Source organism: Danio rerio, chromosome 5 (genome assembly GCF_049306965.1).
Source record: "Danio rerio strain Tuebingen ecotype United States chromosome 5, GRCz12tu, whole genome shotgun sequence".
In the NCBI taxonomy this organism is placed as follows: Eukaryota; Metazoa; Chordata; class Actinopteri; order Cypriniformes; family Danionidae; genus Danio; species Danio rerio.
Window position 1 is genome coordinate 68381960 of NC_133180.1, and position 16615 is coordinate 68398574.

Consider the following 16615-nt stretch of genomic DNA (forward strand, 5'->3'; position numbering starts at 1 on the left):
GATTTAATGCTAACTTGTTTGTTTGTTTGTTTGTTTGTTTGTTTGTTTGTTTGTTTGTTTGTTGGCTTGTTTGTTAGTGAGAAATGCAAAAGTAGCCACATTACTGTGAGATGCAAAAAGATTCTACTCAAGTTTTGTTTGAAACTATTTTTGTTGGTGTTAAAAAACAATTTAGTCTGAACTGTATTTATTTATTTATTTATTTATTTACTTATTTGTAAGAAGCACAAATGTAGTAACATTTATTTATTTATTTATTTATTTATTTATTTCTGAGTAGCACAAATGTTGTAACATTTCTCTGAAATGCAGAAAGGTTCTACTATAGTTTTGTTTTGTTGGCATAAAAAATTATTCAGTGTGAACATAAGTGTGAATTATTTATTTATTTATTTATTTATTTATTTATTTATTTATTTATTTATTTATTTATGTGTGAGTAAAGCAAAAGTAGCATGACATATTTCAGATATATTTTGCCCTGAAAACAGTGTTAAACTGATCTCGATAAAAGATTTTTTTTGCTCCATAAAAACGCCCCATCCAGCTTATCCTCTTAATAGCAGAGGTCTGTGAAAGCGAATGTTGTTTGACAGTAAGCAGATGTGTGTGTTTCGTTTCATTCATATCACAAAGAGTCAGCCTGTAATCAGCATTCATGTGGGGTGTTTTAACAGGATTGTGTGCTAGTAAGATAACTCTCACACAGCACTTCACAAAGACCCGGACTCTTGACCTTTCCCTTATGGAAAGCAGGACAGTAAACAACTATTAAAGGCCTTTTACTGTTTACGCCTGAACACTTCTTCTTGTCTGCTGGAAAATGGCTTCAAATCACGTTTTACAGATGCACTTTAGACCACTCAAGAAACAGGATGCCCACTATACATCATTTCCAAGACGTTACATATGTTGCTTGAGGAAAACTGGATGTTTTTTTTGGGAGATAATTTGACTTCTAGTGGACAGTTAAGCATGATAAGCTGATCAAAATAATGATGTAATTTGATATAGTTGTTCATGTAAGTAAATTGTAGGACTGGAACTCGCAATTCGATACGATTCATGATTTTGATTTCACAATTTAATTTCATCATGACTTTTTGTGACAAAATGAGATATAGTATTTTAAGGGTGCAGACTTTAAAGGGCACCTATGATGAAAATCAACTTTTGGAAGCTGTTTGAACAGAACCGTGTGTAGATATTAGGGATGCTACTATTAACCGGTTTCATTTTTAAGCGCGATTTATTTCGTAACAGTTAATTAATCGTAAAGGCTTCTCAACACCGCAATTCTGCACAAAACAAACGTTTCTGCTTGTGTGACCGCGGAAACTGCAAACGTCTGAAGTTTGAGAAAGAAGCAATGAAAAGTGCACAGGTTTGCAACCCCACTTAAAGTTACAAATATTGACCCCAATGAGAGTGATCATGCGGTGAATGTTGATCCGCCAGCTGGGATCAATCCAGTGTTTTCGCAGAGATCGCTGAAAGACTCGGAGTGGATCAAGTGTTTAATGGCCCGAATCTCAATGCATTGCATTCACTGCGTGTTCAGAGCAAATGTACGCTAAATGTAAAATCTAACAGTGTATAGATCAGGGATGGGCAAACTCGGTCCTTGAGGGCCCGTTTCCTGCACAGTTTAGCTCCAAAACTAATCAAACACACTTGAACAAGCTGATCAGTGTCTTCAAGATCACTAGAAATCTACAAACAGGTATGTTTGATTAGAGTTGGCACAAAACTCTGCAGGGACACCGGCCCTCGAGGATCAAGTTTGCCCATGCCTGGTATAGATCTTTGCTAAAGAAGCTCAACTTTACTAAGTATAAGTTGAAACGTCGGCTCATGACAAAGAATGTTATTACACAGGTGGTCGTCGCGAGAATCCTGCTCTGCGCCACACATATATTGGGCCGGCTGACTCGCCTGCTGTTTTCCACAAACACAGAAAAATGAAAATCAGCGCATAACGAGACTGAGCATTTAACATGACACAAACCAAAACTTTTAAATAGTGGCAGAAATGAGACTTTTCTTCCTTTCCTTTGTCCGTTCTTTTTGGTTATTATATAGACGTGTATAAAAACAATAGTACAACAAATGGACATGAAAACAAATGTGTATTTCTTACTGCTATGCTTCATTTTTGTTTAATGCCAGCCATTGATTTATTGGTCATAATGTAACAGTTGGACTTTTTTTATAGCTGATAACTCGCATTCAAGGCAGCATGATAATTTTTCATTATTATCATCATTCTCATCATTAATATTTTATAATTATTAGACATTAATTTAGCAAATATTGCACAAATATCAATAAGTCATAACAGAATTAGTTAGTTGTTTCTGTTTTTTGTTAGTCCTGATTGATGTTGTATTTAAATACAAGAAATCTGTTAATTTACAATTTGCAGTGGTGCTCATTCTTTTTTGGTGGGTGCTCCCAAAATTGTTGAAGTTGGGAGCAACGGTTTACCAAGTAAAAAAGTGAATTTCAACCCCTGCATTAGACAAATACAATTTATTTATTTATTTATTCATTTTTCTGTCATTACTATTATTATTATTATTATTATTATTATTATTTACTAGGGATTCAACAATACAGTTAGCCTACGGTTCAATACATACCTCGGGTTTTTTAACACGATTTTCGGTTTTGGTACGGTTCTCATGGCTTGACACGTGTTTTTTTTTATTCTATAGGCAATAGGAACAGTAAGAGGTTAAGGAGAATAAAATAAAAACGATTTATAGCAATACTCATTTTGTTTTACTTAAAAGCCAAAAAAGCACACTAGTTCTGTATTGTATAAAAAAACAATACAGTGAAATCTCACAGCTGCTGGTATCCCATGTACAAACCGGGGAACACATAAAATCCTACACTTTGAAAACAAACTTACAAGTAAAGTTAATAAAGATAAATTGGCCATTTCAAATAAGCATATTTGTACTTAAGTAAACATAAATAAACCATCTTAATTATCTCACAGTTATTTTTTGTTCACAGTTTTTTTCTTTTATTGGCATTTTACTTACCGGCAAAACCGAATGTTCTCACAACGCAGATTTGAAAGCCGGCGATTTCTCGTACTGTTGCCTCACTTTGCCAGCGCTTCCTTGTACTGTTGCCTCAACCTCACTTCACTTCCGCTCACCATGTTAACATTTGAGCATAGTGATTGGAGATTTACTCGCGGGGAGGAGTTTCCTCATCTCAGCTCATGGACTTACAGGCAAACACAGTCAATTCGGGGAAATATAAAACACACACAAATTATATAAACGCAAAACCGAGAAAACCGCAATTTACAAGCGCGTATTAAACCGTGGAGGTTGTACTGTATGGTTCAATATTATATTGAGAACCGTGGCATCCATAATGTTTACAGAGTAAAAATTATGTATGTTTAAATGTCAAAACTTTTACTTATTTTTAAGCACAAAAAAGAAAAATTGTCTGTTGCTTATTATTAATATTTTGTACTGCATTAATTGGTTACTGAGCAGCAATAAATAACACTTTAAAATATGAGGAGTTTTCATGTGATTTTCTGAACTTGTAGTGTTTTGAAATTAATGAATGCAAAATAATTGTAATAACCGTGAAACCGTGATTAAATCTTAGACTAGAATTGTACAACCAAAATCTATAATCGTTGCATCCCTAATAGTAGGTGGTAAGATGGTAAACGGTACATGTCTCTTTTCATTCATTCATTCATTCATTCATTCATTCATTTTCTTGTCGGCCTAATGCCTTTATTAATCCGGGGTCACCACAGCGGAATGAACCAAAGTTATCCAGCAAGTTTTTTACGCAGCGGATGCCCTTCCAGCTGCAACCCATCTCTGGGAAACATCCACACACACATTCACACACACACACTCATACACTATGGACAATTTAGCCTACCCAATTCACCTGTACCGCATGTCTTTGGATTGTGGAGGAAACCCACGCGAAGGCAGGGAGAACATGCAAACTCCACACAGAAACACCAACTAAGCCGAGGTTCGAACCAGCAACCCAGTGACCTTCTTGCTGTGAGGCAACAGCACTACCTACTGCGCTACTGCCTCGCCCTGTCTCTTTTCAGTGTTGGCATTTTTCTAACTTAAGCATTTAGGTTCAAACGTTCTGTCTTTAGGTACAACCACGATATCTTTCCCGGTATCTCTGGCAGGTATATTTAAGAAAATGGCTGCGCTGTTGTAATTTAATGAGTTTCATTTTTTCATTAAACAGACATAAATATTGCTCTGTTTCCCATGGAAGAGGAATATGTATTGTCCAACATAATTTCTTTTTTGTTACTTGGTCAAGTTTTGTATTGTGTGTAAATCTTTTGAGCAGGCTTTATTTAAAGCTCCAGGCTTTTGTGCTGCCAGTAAACTGTTTCTATAAACCACGCAGCTCTGCCTCCTGTTTACATTGGATTTTATTTCCATATATTTGAATAAATGCTTTTCAGTAGTTCCTGCTTGCTACAGCCACCTGTATGTGTGTGTGTGCTCATTGTTGGTTTGGTAAGATGAGGTCTGGTTGCTAATGTTTGCTTAGCCTCTAAAATTTAGCCCACATGGCTTTCTTCTTTGAGGTGGCATGTGTCCTGAGATCCATCATTTCACCCCATGGTAAGACGGATTAAGTTTTGTGAATGTTCATTGCTGTGCTTTTTTATTTTAGGGGATGTTTAGGTGTTTGAATTTTGGTAGCTTGCGTCCATTTGCGATAGAACAGTATTACTGCAACAACTTGTTTTCCTTTTCACATTAATGATATTTTCATGGACATATTATCGTCAAATATAGGGTTGTTTTCACGGTATTTAATGGAAATATTAAGAGACACTATGTCCCATGTTGTTTAGCTTAAATGCTTACACTGATAGCCCCCACGCTACTTTATGTGTGACATTTGTAAATCTCTTCAAATGCCTATTTGGATTTAGGATGCTCCAGAAATCAGCTGCTTAAATCTCCTAATGCAGTGCGTGTCTCCTAATGTGTGTGTGTCTGTGTATCTCTCTGCCAAAGCCGCACTTCAGGTTTGCCGACGCACCAATCGATTTCTCTTTCCATCTACACTGTCTAAACACTTTAACCAGTCATCAAGGCCAAACAGGACTATGTGCTGCGTGTTTACTGCTTTATAAGGGGTATAATGTTTTTTTGAAAGGAGGAAGTACAGATTAAAGCTTCATCAGTGTGTTTTTGGTGTTTAGTTTTACTTCGGTCACACAGACAGGCTTTGTCTGTGTTTGTGTTTTGATATGATATTTAAAATAGCTGGAAATTTCCATACGAAGACTGTAGACTCATTATGACAGTTTTTTTGCTCATGTCTGTGTGTTTTTATGCTTTTTTTTTTGGGGGGGGGGTGTTTACTCATATAGTCTACTCATATTCATAGAGTACTTCTTTTAACTATGACTAGTGATCAATGTAACTGTTAAATTCATATTTTATAGAATTGTTCAGAATTTGCATTATGTATGCACTGGGAGTTAACGTGAACTAACATATTAATCTTATTTTTATTATTGTTAACAACAAAGACTAAACCTGTATTATTACTGCATTTAATTGATTTTTTGTTTATTTCTATAGCGCTTTTACAATGTAGATTGTGTCAAAGCCGCTTAACATAGAAGTTCTAGTAAATTGAAACTGCGTTAGTCCAGTTTGCAGAGCTGAAGTTCAGTTTAGTCCAGTTTAGTGTGGTTTAAATGTCACTGCTAAAAGTCCAAACAATGAAGAGCAAATCCATGTTCTGTCTCGCTACAATCGAGCCCGCTCTAAGATCTCAAACCACAGGGCTGTTGGTAGTACCTAGAATAGCAAAGTCTACTAAAGGAGGTCGAGCCTTCTCATTTATGGTTCCTAAACTCTGAAATAGCCTTCCTGATTATGTTTGAGGCTCAGACAGAACTTTTACAACATGGATTGTGTCAAAGCAGCTTTACATAGAACTTCTAGTAAATTGAAACTGTGTCAATCCAGTTTACAGAGTTGAAGTTCAGTTCAGTGTGGTTTACTTTTCACTTCTGAAAGTACAAACACATAAGAGCAAATCCATCTCCTCTCTTGCTACAATTCAACCGGCTCCTTAAGATCTCAAAAGTCAGGGGTTTTGGTAGTACCCAGAATAGCAAAGTCTACTAAAGGAGGTTGAAACTTCTCATTTATGGCTCCTAAACTCTGGAATAGTCTTCCTGATAATGTTCGAGGCTCAGACAGCACTTTTACAACGTGGATTTGTGTCAAAGCAGCTTTACATAGAACTTCTAGTAAATTGAAACTTTGTCAATCCAGTTTACAGAGTTTAAGTTCAGTTCAGTGTGGTTTACTTTCACTTCTGAAAGTCCAAACACTGAAGAGCAAACCAGTCTTCTGTCTTGCTACAATCCAACCTGCTCTTTAAGATCTCAAAACTCAGGGCTTCTGGTTGTGTCCAAAACAGCAATTTCTACTCAAGGAGGTCAAGCCTTCTCATTTATGGCTCCTAAACTCTGGAATAGCTTTACTGATAACGTTCAAGGCTCAGCTACACTCAGTTTGATGAATCTTTTTAGTAGTGTACTCAAAATGCATCATACAACGGTATTTTTCCATTGTTGTCAGTTACAATTACAATTACAATTTATTCAGTTTTTAAACAACATTAAGTTTATTGCTGTATTATTTTATTGTAATAAAATGTACAATAAATTAGCTTTTTTTGTAAATCAGCATAAATTAATGATATAGCGTTAAAAACAAGGCAGTACGTTGCTTAATTGTCATCACAATAATGGCATTTTGAACAAATAAATGTTAAAATATGTTGATTTGCTTTAAAAATGTTTAAATTATGTTTTTTTTTATTTTACATGTTGAATTAATTAATATTTCACCTATTCTGTGCATATTTGTTCACTGAAACAATGACTTGTTCAAACTACTTATTCAAAATGAGTTGAAACACTGGACAACTTAATTGTTTTATATTCAATCCCCTTAAGGAACTGTGTGGAACCCAGCGTTTTGCGTCTTCCATGTCTAGCTTTCAATTCCCAGAAATATATGAGGATAGCTAAATGTGATCTATTACCTTATTGATATACGAAAGTGCAATGGCAGTAAGAATAGCACAATATTGAGCATGACCTGCAGTAGATTGGCTCTGGCCAGTGCAGGTTGTTTTGACCCTGTGTTCATGTGCTGTAGGCAGAGCGGATGTGAGAGCCTGTTGACCCACATTCAACCAATTTCCTGCTCAGCAGCTCAACGGAGTCGTTATTTCCTCTGCTCTATTACAACAAGCCCCTTTATAGACAAACCAGTTAGAAGATCTGTGCAACTGATGCTTCGTCTTGTTGCATTAGTCTGAATTTTGCACCTTTGATTTGATCCAGTTTGTGTGTTTTCACATGGAAAGCAACACCGTTGTGACCAGGTTGAGTTATAATTGGTCTGTTGGTTATGATTGGCCGTCACGTTAGCAATCTTTAGGGAATGCCATGGTGACAGACGGGCTGGCCCCGCCCCCCGGGGTTTGCTTGTCAAGCAGGACTTTTGTTTACGTGCCATTCTTTGACCATGTGGGAGTGTGTGTCTTGACACAAACACACTGCATTTTCCATTTTAATGAAGACACGTCTCCTGTGAATACTGCTGAACTCATAAACACTTTAACAAGAGGTTTTTGCTCCCCTTTGTAGGCCATTTTCAAGTTTATGAGGGAATTATACTCCGTATTATTTTCAGCATAATTTTTGTGGTGTCATGTACCAAAAAAGGAGATAATAGTCAGCGTCAGAACATTGATATGTTTACAAATAGATTACATCAAAAAGAACATAAGTAATCTCAACAAACTATACATCAGTCTAAAGCTACAACCCTCAAGCAGCCATTGCTGCTAGATGCTTTTCAATGGGAAGCTTATAAGGAATGCATTTGCTAAATTTGTGTAAGTTGTACAGAAAATGCTTATTAAATATGAAGTACATATCATCGTAATAGCAAGACACACACGCGTTTATTGCTTTACATCACGGTTTATTTTGAAAGGTAAGAGTTCACCGAACAACACACATCAAACACATTTAGTCCACCGTCAAAATAGTGCTGAATTTTGGATGGCTATTTATTTGTTTATGTCACCATTTCTTCCTTAGACCTGTCGTTTACATTTTTTACTATGTTGCCTACGTGTGAGGTTAACAACATAGGCTTATTAGAAATACATGTTTCAGTCTACTGTACATTTGAATGCAGTTTCGAGCTAAAATTTAAGCTATGGAGGAGTTTGATCCCAACAACTTTTGTTCTTTTGCACATTAATGATATATTATCATCAAATAAAGGATTATTTTTGTGCAATTCTTTGCACGACACCAAATAAATACTAGAAAATGACTTTGTGCCTATAATGTGTTATTTAATACATTTGCCTCTCTTATCTATCTCTATATGAACAACTTTTCTGCTGTGGTCAGTTTGCTCGGTAGCTTAGCTTGTACGGTGTGGTACTTGTGATGCAGTGGGCTCTGGTTCAAGTCTGGTGAAGCACAGTTCCATGTACAACTGTGATAACAGTGCACTTTTCTTGTATGTTTGTTTTTTGAAAACACTAATGGTTGGGTTTATGGAAGGGTTTAGGCTGATTTATAGTTCTGCGTAAAGCGCACGTGTATGCTGTAGCTGATGCCAATGCTGATGTGCACCTTCCAAAAAATGTAAGTACATGTCGCAACGACGACGAGCGCAAGCTCTGTGATTGGTCAGCTTGGTAGCTGTGACCAGTGTGGGCAGATCCGAGAGCCGCAAAAGCCCGTTGGAGCGAGTGTTTACAAGTGTTGAGTCCCGTGAAGCAGCTCTAGATCAAAATTGTTAAATTGTTGTTTTGTGTTTACCTTATGGTTAATGTTGTTGCACATCCGCCGGTTCTCGCCTCTGAATCAGCGAGTTTTAGCTGCTTATACATTCAGGTAGCTTTCAGAAAAATTAAAACACCCACAAAGAAATTCGACACAGCCGAACATAAAAACCTACTCCCATTTTGAAAGTGTTATTGTAGAGCAAACCAAGCAGCACAAAGAAGAATAAATGCACAACCACGTGCAAGGCAGGCGCATTGGGTCTTGCTGATCACTTGACGCAGAGGTATAAACCAGCCTTTAAGGTCAGTGTTTTGTTAGCTGATCTGTACGACAAGCACCTGCTTCTAGTGGGCATGTACAAGAAGTATGTATATCTAAAACGTACGCCAAAACGTATCCTAAGTAATGTAATTTAAACTTGCAAAAATGTAGACAGCGCCCTCTAGTGGATTTACCATCTGAAACATGCAAGGTATTATCATTTTTTGGGGGAGGAAATAATGTCCTGAAGCACATATTTACAGTGAGATTCAGTGCTAGATTCAGTTTGTCAGATGATGGATGGAAGGGTAGATGGACGAATGGATGTAGATCATATTGGTAATATGTGCTCATCTGATTGCTTGGCATTGCAGTAGATGTTAATGTTCATGTCACCTCACCTAGCAAACTCACATAAAATATGAATGATTTCCAGTTATTGTTTTTTAAGGTACAATACTGGCAAGAAGTCACTAAGATATTTTCACTTACTTAGATCTTGCAATGTGAATCAGTATTACTAAATGACATCAATTGTGTGTGCGCATAAAATATAATTGACAATCATAGATAAAAACAACAGAGGTCATTTTGGACAAAAGCATCTGTCTTATGACTATATGTAATATTATAACGGAATATTATGCGGAATATAAATTTAATAATATTGATAATTAAAGTAGTAGGTGTGGTGCGCAATCTAATTTGAAATACTGTAACAAATAACAGCATGTTAAAGTGCCGGTATCAACCGTTTCAAGCATGCTTTTTATTTTGAAATATTTTATTATTAAATAGCTACTAGCATGTCTGTCCATCTGTAATGCTTGTTGCTCTAATTTACATCTTTGTGTTTCATTTGTCCATCACAGACTTTAACTACAACACTGATGGCTACGAGGGAGATCCTGCGGAGGACAGGAAGTCTCAAGATGGCTCAGAAACGATGCCCTTTATCGATGAGTCGCCCACCATGTCTCCTCATCTCTGCGCTCGAGGACAAGATGGAGAGGCCGTTTCTCCTACACCACCAGAAGGGCTGCTGTCTGGGGTACGAGTGCATCTTTCTATGTGTGTGTGTGTGTGATTGTGTTTTGGTTAAAAGAACTTAAAACCTCTTCTCTCCCCTGCCTCATCACACACCAACCCCTAAATATTATTAATTTTCAGTGTGACTCACACAAGTGAGTGGGCCTAACAGTGGGCCTAATGACAGAACTCTCATTTCTGATTGAACTTTTCCTTTAAGATGACATCATGCAAAGAGGATATGATAACGTCGAATCAGATTTGTTTGGAATTGAGTCTGCAATATGTTCTGCTAATATCTGAATGGATGCTGCACACACACACACACACAAACACTAACACACTTTAATCTAAGAGCACTGATCCTGCAGGAAGCATTCGGTTGAGGATCTGAGGAACTTCACTGTCTTTTTCACAAGGCTTTGTTGTAAATGTCAACTCACAATCTCTCAACATCACACTCTTCATCGCTTTCACTTTTGCTTGGGTGTGCTTTATTGACTTGACAAATTACGCTCTGCTTGTTTCGCTAAATCACTTTTATAGCTGCAGGCCATCAAATCTGTCTCAGTATTGTGAATATAATGGCAACTCCTAATGCCAAAACAATAGCAAGTCACTGCTGTGTAGTAGGGATTTGTACTGTACTCTACACGTGAAAAGAATTAAATAAAAATAAAAAAAAACGTCAAAATAAAATCATATCAATGCTTTAGACCAGGGGTGCCCAAACTTTTTCTTATAAAGGGGCAAAATCTAATCTTGACTGAGGGCTGTGGGCCGAAGTTGAATATTGTAAACCATATTACATTAAATTTGCATTGTGTAATTTCCTTATTTATATGTTTACATTTTTAAAAAGAACTAGAAAATTTAGCTTTAAAGCAATAAATAATGATGCAGTATCTTTTTTTAACGTTTTATAATGAATTTATTATAATAAAAGCGTAAAAAGTCCTGTTTATAACACCATGGAGTTCAATGCTGAATACACTTGTCGAGCTGCTCCTACTTCCTACTGTAACTTGATCTGCTCACCGATGTCTTGTGCATTGTTCTCTATCTGTCAGGTGGCAGTATTTGCATTTTAAAAGTTTGGTTCATTTACAACATTTTATTTTAGCTGGCTTTTTTGTAGCCCCTTAATTAAACAAAGAAACTAAAGGTTATGTTAAACTGGAAATGACGATCTCTGTCAAAGGCATTCGACTCCAATCAACTCCCCCATCATGCTCCCTCTCTTTTCAGATAGGATGGTGGGCCAAACCAAAGGTTACCATGGGCCAACTTTACCCTGCAGGCCCTACTTTGGGCACCTCTGCTCTAGATAAAGCAATAAAATAAAAATAAAAGTCTCAAAAAATGCACTTTAATCAATTTAAAATAATAATAAATAAATAAAAATACTGTGTCATAAAAATAAAATAAAATACAAAAAAAACTAAAATATGCTTTTCTGTTACACTTTATTTATTAAAGTATTAAAACATTATATACACTTAAAAAAATGTTGGGATAATAATTTTATCCAATAAAAGGGTTAAAAATACTGGGTCACTATCTTAGGTTAAGCAAAACGTTTATTGGATCGCATCCATCACAACTCACCTAGTTGGGTTATAATTTTCATTTGTTGGGTTAACTTTAGTGAGCCAATGGTTTGGGTTAAAACAATGAACTTATTATTGTAAAAAACATAAACTATCCCATTTATAACACAATGGAGTTCAATGCTGAATACACTAGTCGAGCTGCTCCTGCCTCCTACCTTGATCTGCTCACCGATGTCTTGTGCATTGTACTCTATCTGTCCAGAGGTAGTATTTCCAATTTAAACGTTTGATTCTTTTACAACTTTTAATTTTAGTTGCCTTTTTTTTATTTTTTTTATTAGCCCCTCAATTAAACAAAGAAACTAAAGGTTACATTAAACTGGAAATGACGATCTCTGTCAAAGGCATTCGACCCAATCAACTCCCTATCATTCTCCCTTTCTTTTCAGATAGCGGGCCAAACCAAAGGTTACCATGGGACAACTTTAGGCACCTCTGCTTTAGATGAATCAATGAAACTATTAAGTCTTAAAAATGCACTTAAAATAGTTAAAAATTTAATTGAATACAAAAAAAAAGCTAAATATACCCTTTTGTCAAACTTTATTAAAGTTCTCACATTATAAAACATTATGTACACTCAAGGAACGTTGGGTTAATAATTTTTATTGGGTTGCTATGTTGGGTTAATCTAAACATTTAATGGATCGCATCCATAACAACTCACCCATTTGGGTTATATTTAAAATTATTGGGTTAAACTTAGTGGCCCAATGGATTGGGTTAATGTTCTGTATGTAAGTTTTTGACTCTTCTAAAGTAAAAGTAAAAAAAAAGTTTGCTAATCTTTAAGAAACATGCTAAGTGAACATTCTTGTTTATCTGATAAACAATGCTGAAGTCAGATATGCTTTGGAAATGTCTGTAATGTGCCAGAACGCTGCCTTTGTTTTGGTTCTTTTATCTCGCCTTTTGTCGCTTTAGCCTATTAGATTTCAGCACTCTGGGTTGCCTTGGTGGAAAACAGAGGATTTCATTCCTTCATACAAGAAGGCTCTCAAAGCATACACTCTTGGCCAAATTGTGACCTCTGGACAGTAGCAGACTCCGAAATGAGACACAGATTCAGAGTTCAACATGAGGGTATTAATTAGAAAATAATATAATTTTACGAATGTAAACATTAAGTGAGCAGGTTGTAACACTGTAACAACTCATTACCTGAGGAGATACGCAGTTATAAGTAATTTGGCTGTTTGCTCTAGACACAACATGACAGAAGTTTAAAGAAGCACAGAATCGTGCACTTACTGCACTTCAACGAAATGATAAGGTTTATATTATAATTAATACATATTAAACCTTGTTAACATTATTAAATGTAGATGCTGAATGACTGATATGTGTTGGCTGGTCACTGTTTTAAAGTTCAGTTTTAAAAAGCTTATTTTTAAAACTGAGGTCTACCTGAGGTGATAATTGTTAAAGTTTTCTGTTGTTCAGCTGCAAGAAAAAGAAATCGTTTTATTTAGAACACAACTTAAATCAGCCTTTAGGCTCGATAGTCAGATTCGCTCCTGTTGGTCGATAATCTGGCAACCAGCGTTTGGGTTTGTTTTGATCCAGGAATGCAATACCTAGTTTAACCACTGTGTGTCAAACTTGCATACGGCAACATTAAAATTGGGTTAGTGCTAAAACAGCTCACTGTTAGTTTACCTGTCGGGTTATTATTAACATACTATTTAAGTGAGTATGTTTTGTTTAGTGTTTGTTATTTTAATAAGCTTATTATCTTATAAAATGCATAATAAAAAAAAAAATATATATATGTATATATATATATATATATATATATATATATATATATATATATATATATATATATATATATATATATATATATATATATATACACACAGTTGAAGTCAGAATTATTAGCCTTTCTGAATTATTAGTCCCCCTGTTTATTTTCCCCCCAATTTCTGTTTAACGGAGAGAAGATTTTTACAACACATTTCTAATCATAATAGTTTTAATAACTCATTTCTAATAACTGATTTATTTTATCTTTGCCATGAAGACAGTAAATAATATTTGACTAGATATTTTTCAAGACACGTCTATACAACCTAAAGTGACATTTAAAGGCTTAACTAGTTTAATTAGGTAAACTAGGCAGGTTATGGTAATTAGGCAAGTTATTGTATAACAATGGTTTGTTCTGTAGACGATCTGGAAAAATATATAGCTTAAAGGGGCTAATAATTTTGTCCATAAAATGGTGTTAAAAATTTAAAACTGCTTTTATTCCAGCCGAAATAAAACAAATAAGACTTTCTCCAGAAGAAAAAATATTATCTGACATACTGTGAAAATGTCCTTGCTCTGTTAAACATCGAATATTTAAAAAAGAAAAAAAAAATCAAAGAGGAGCTAATAATTCTGACTTGTGTGTATATATAATGAATATATGTATATATAATAAATAAAACATTCTTTGGATTTTATCTTAACATACTCCTAATTTATTGATTATTAATGGTTATTGACGCTGTACCTTACTGTAGGTATTGAGTAGGATAAGGGATGTGGAATAAGATTTTGTGGAATATGTACTTTATAAGTACTAATAAACAGAAAATATCTTCATAATAGGCAGTTAATAACTCACTAGTTAATAATGACATTAGATTTCTATACTAAAGTGTTTACCTTTTTTATGTAATAATTGTCTGTACACCTTTATTAACCAGCACAGAAAATGTTTTCTTTACTTTCATTTTTGTAGTGTCATAAATTTATATGAGGCCTTTTTTAGTATATATCTCAGATCAGTGGGGTTTGGTTGAGAAAAAAAAATGTTTAATTAATATTTTACAACACTTTAGTTTAAGTAACAACTCACAGTATTTACTATCACCTACTTATTATTAAGATATGAACTGTTTATTAGAACTCATAACGTATGATCTAACTTCCCTAATCCTACCCAATGCCTAAACCCAACTACTAGCTTGCTAACTATTAATAAGCAGCTAAATAGTAATTTATTGAGCTAATAGGTTTAGTTAATAGTTTGTTAATTGTACTATTGAAATAAAGTGACCATACTTTATACATTAAAAAAATTATTTTATGCAATGACAACACAAGCCCTATTTCAAATCAAAGGGTTAACCATTCCTGGCAGAGTTATTTCCATAAAGTGTCACAATGCATCACATCACCCTGTAATGACAAACCTATTTGGCCATTTATAATATTAGTTTGACATTGAGGTGTGTGCGTTTGTCAGATGCATTTACACCCATTATGAACACGCATGACTATTTCCATTGTGTGACGCACATAATTAATGTTTAAGGGCTGAAATTGAGAGTGACGTTTGTGGCTTTTCTCAAGCTTTTACAACAGCATCTCCATCTAGTGGCAGAGCAGATGAAATGCTGTCTTTATACTGGATTTGAACAAAGGTAGTCTGTTTCTGAAATCTCAATTAGAGATATAAGTTCGCCCAAAGACGACAATTCTGTCATCATTTATTAACCCTTCACTTGTTTCAGGTGTTCATTAGTTTTTTTCTTCTGTTGAACAAAAAAAAAAGGTGCTTTGAAGAATGTTGTGAACCTGTAACCATTGACTTCCATAGTTTTTCCTGATATGGAAGTCAATGGTTACAGGTTTCTTCAAAGTGTCTTCTTTAGTGTTCAACAGAAGAAAGCAACTCAAAGGTTCATAAACACTTAAGGGTGAGTAAATAGTGAGTACATTTTTATTTTTGGGTCAGCTGTCCTTTTAAGATATCCTGTAATACTTAGATGGACTTTATAAAAACATTAATCATGCGTCTAAATTATAAAATTCAGTCATACATTCATTTTCTTTTGGCAAAGTCGCTTATTTAGCAGAAGTCACTACGACGGAATGAACCGCCAACTAATCAAGCATATGTTTTACGCAGCGGATTCCCTTAAAGCTGCAACCCAGTACTGGGAAACACCCGTGCACACTCATTCACACAAACACTCATACACTACGACCAATTTAGTTCATCCAGTTCTCCTATACCGCATGTCTTTGGACTGTGGGGGAACCCGGAGCACCCGGAGGAAACCCACACCAACACAGGAAGAACATGCAAACTCCACACAGAAATGCCAGCTGGCCCAGCCAGGACTCAAACCAGCAACCTTCTTTTTGTGAGGCGACAGTGCTAACCATTTATCCGCCCTAATTATTCAATTTCTCATCATAAAAAATGTTATGTTGTGACTAAATTGTTCTTGGATTCAGTCTCCACTAAGTATTCTCTAAATATACACTTAATGTTGTTTTGGTCATTTGATTTGAATTTTTGAAGCCTTAAAAGTTTAGTTTTCAAAGGCAGCATTTCATATCCATTGGCATAGAAGCATGTGTGATGTAAGCGATTGTTTTTTTTATTTAAATATTCTGTATCACTTTATTTTGATGGACCCTTTAAGGCATTTTGCTGAATTAAGTTACATTGTATCTACATGCCAACTAATTCTCAATAGTTTATAAGTAGACTGTTAGGTTGGGGTTAGGATTTGTGCAAGTTGACATTGCAGTTTTTTATAGTCAGTTAAATGTTGAAGGAGCAGTATCAGCAGGTATTAGGCAGACAGTTTACTAATACTTAAATGAGAAGTAGTTGCAATGGAACTTTTAGTCAACAAAATGTGCAATAGGGTCCATATACTGTATATTAAATATTCTTGCAAATTTTGATGATGAAGAACGTATTATTGACAGGTAAAGTTTTATATAGAAGTTATTCAAATACTTCTGAAAAAAAAAAAAGAAATCCATTCAAGGAAAGAATACCACACATTTGAATGTTATTATTGATTGAATTTGTATT

General features: G+C 35.1%; 1 protein-coding gene across 5 annotated transcripts in view; it reads left to right on the forward strand.

Annotated features, from left to right (window-relative positions):
* abr (ABR activator of RhoGEF and GTPase) overlaps positions 1 to 16615 on the forward strand; it is a 282138-nt gene that overhangs the window by 88256 nt on the left and 177267 nt on the right. For all 5 annotated transcript variants that reach the window (XR_012406031.1, NM_001368694.1, XM_073950738.1 and 2 more), the window contains exon 2: positions 10018 to 10196. Coding sequence is in view for 4 of the 5 variants with exons in the window: in NM_001368694.1 (NP_001355623.1) it covers positions 10018 to 10196 (179 nt within the window). In the remaining variant the exon portion in view is untranslated. The remainder of the gene's footprint in view (positions 1 to 10017; positions 10197 to 16615) is intronic.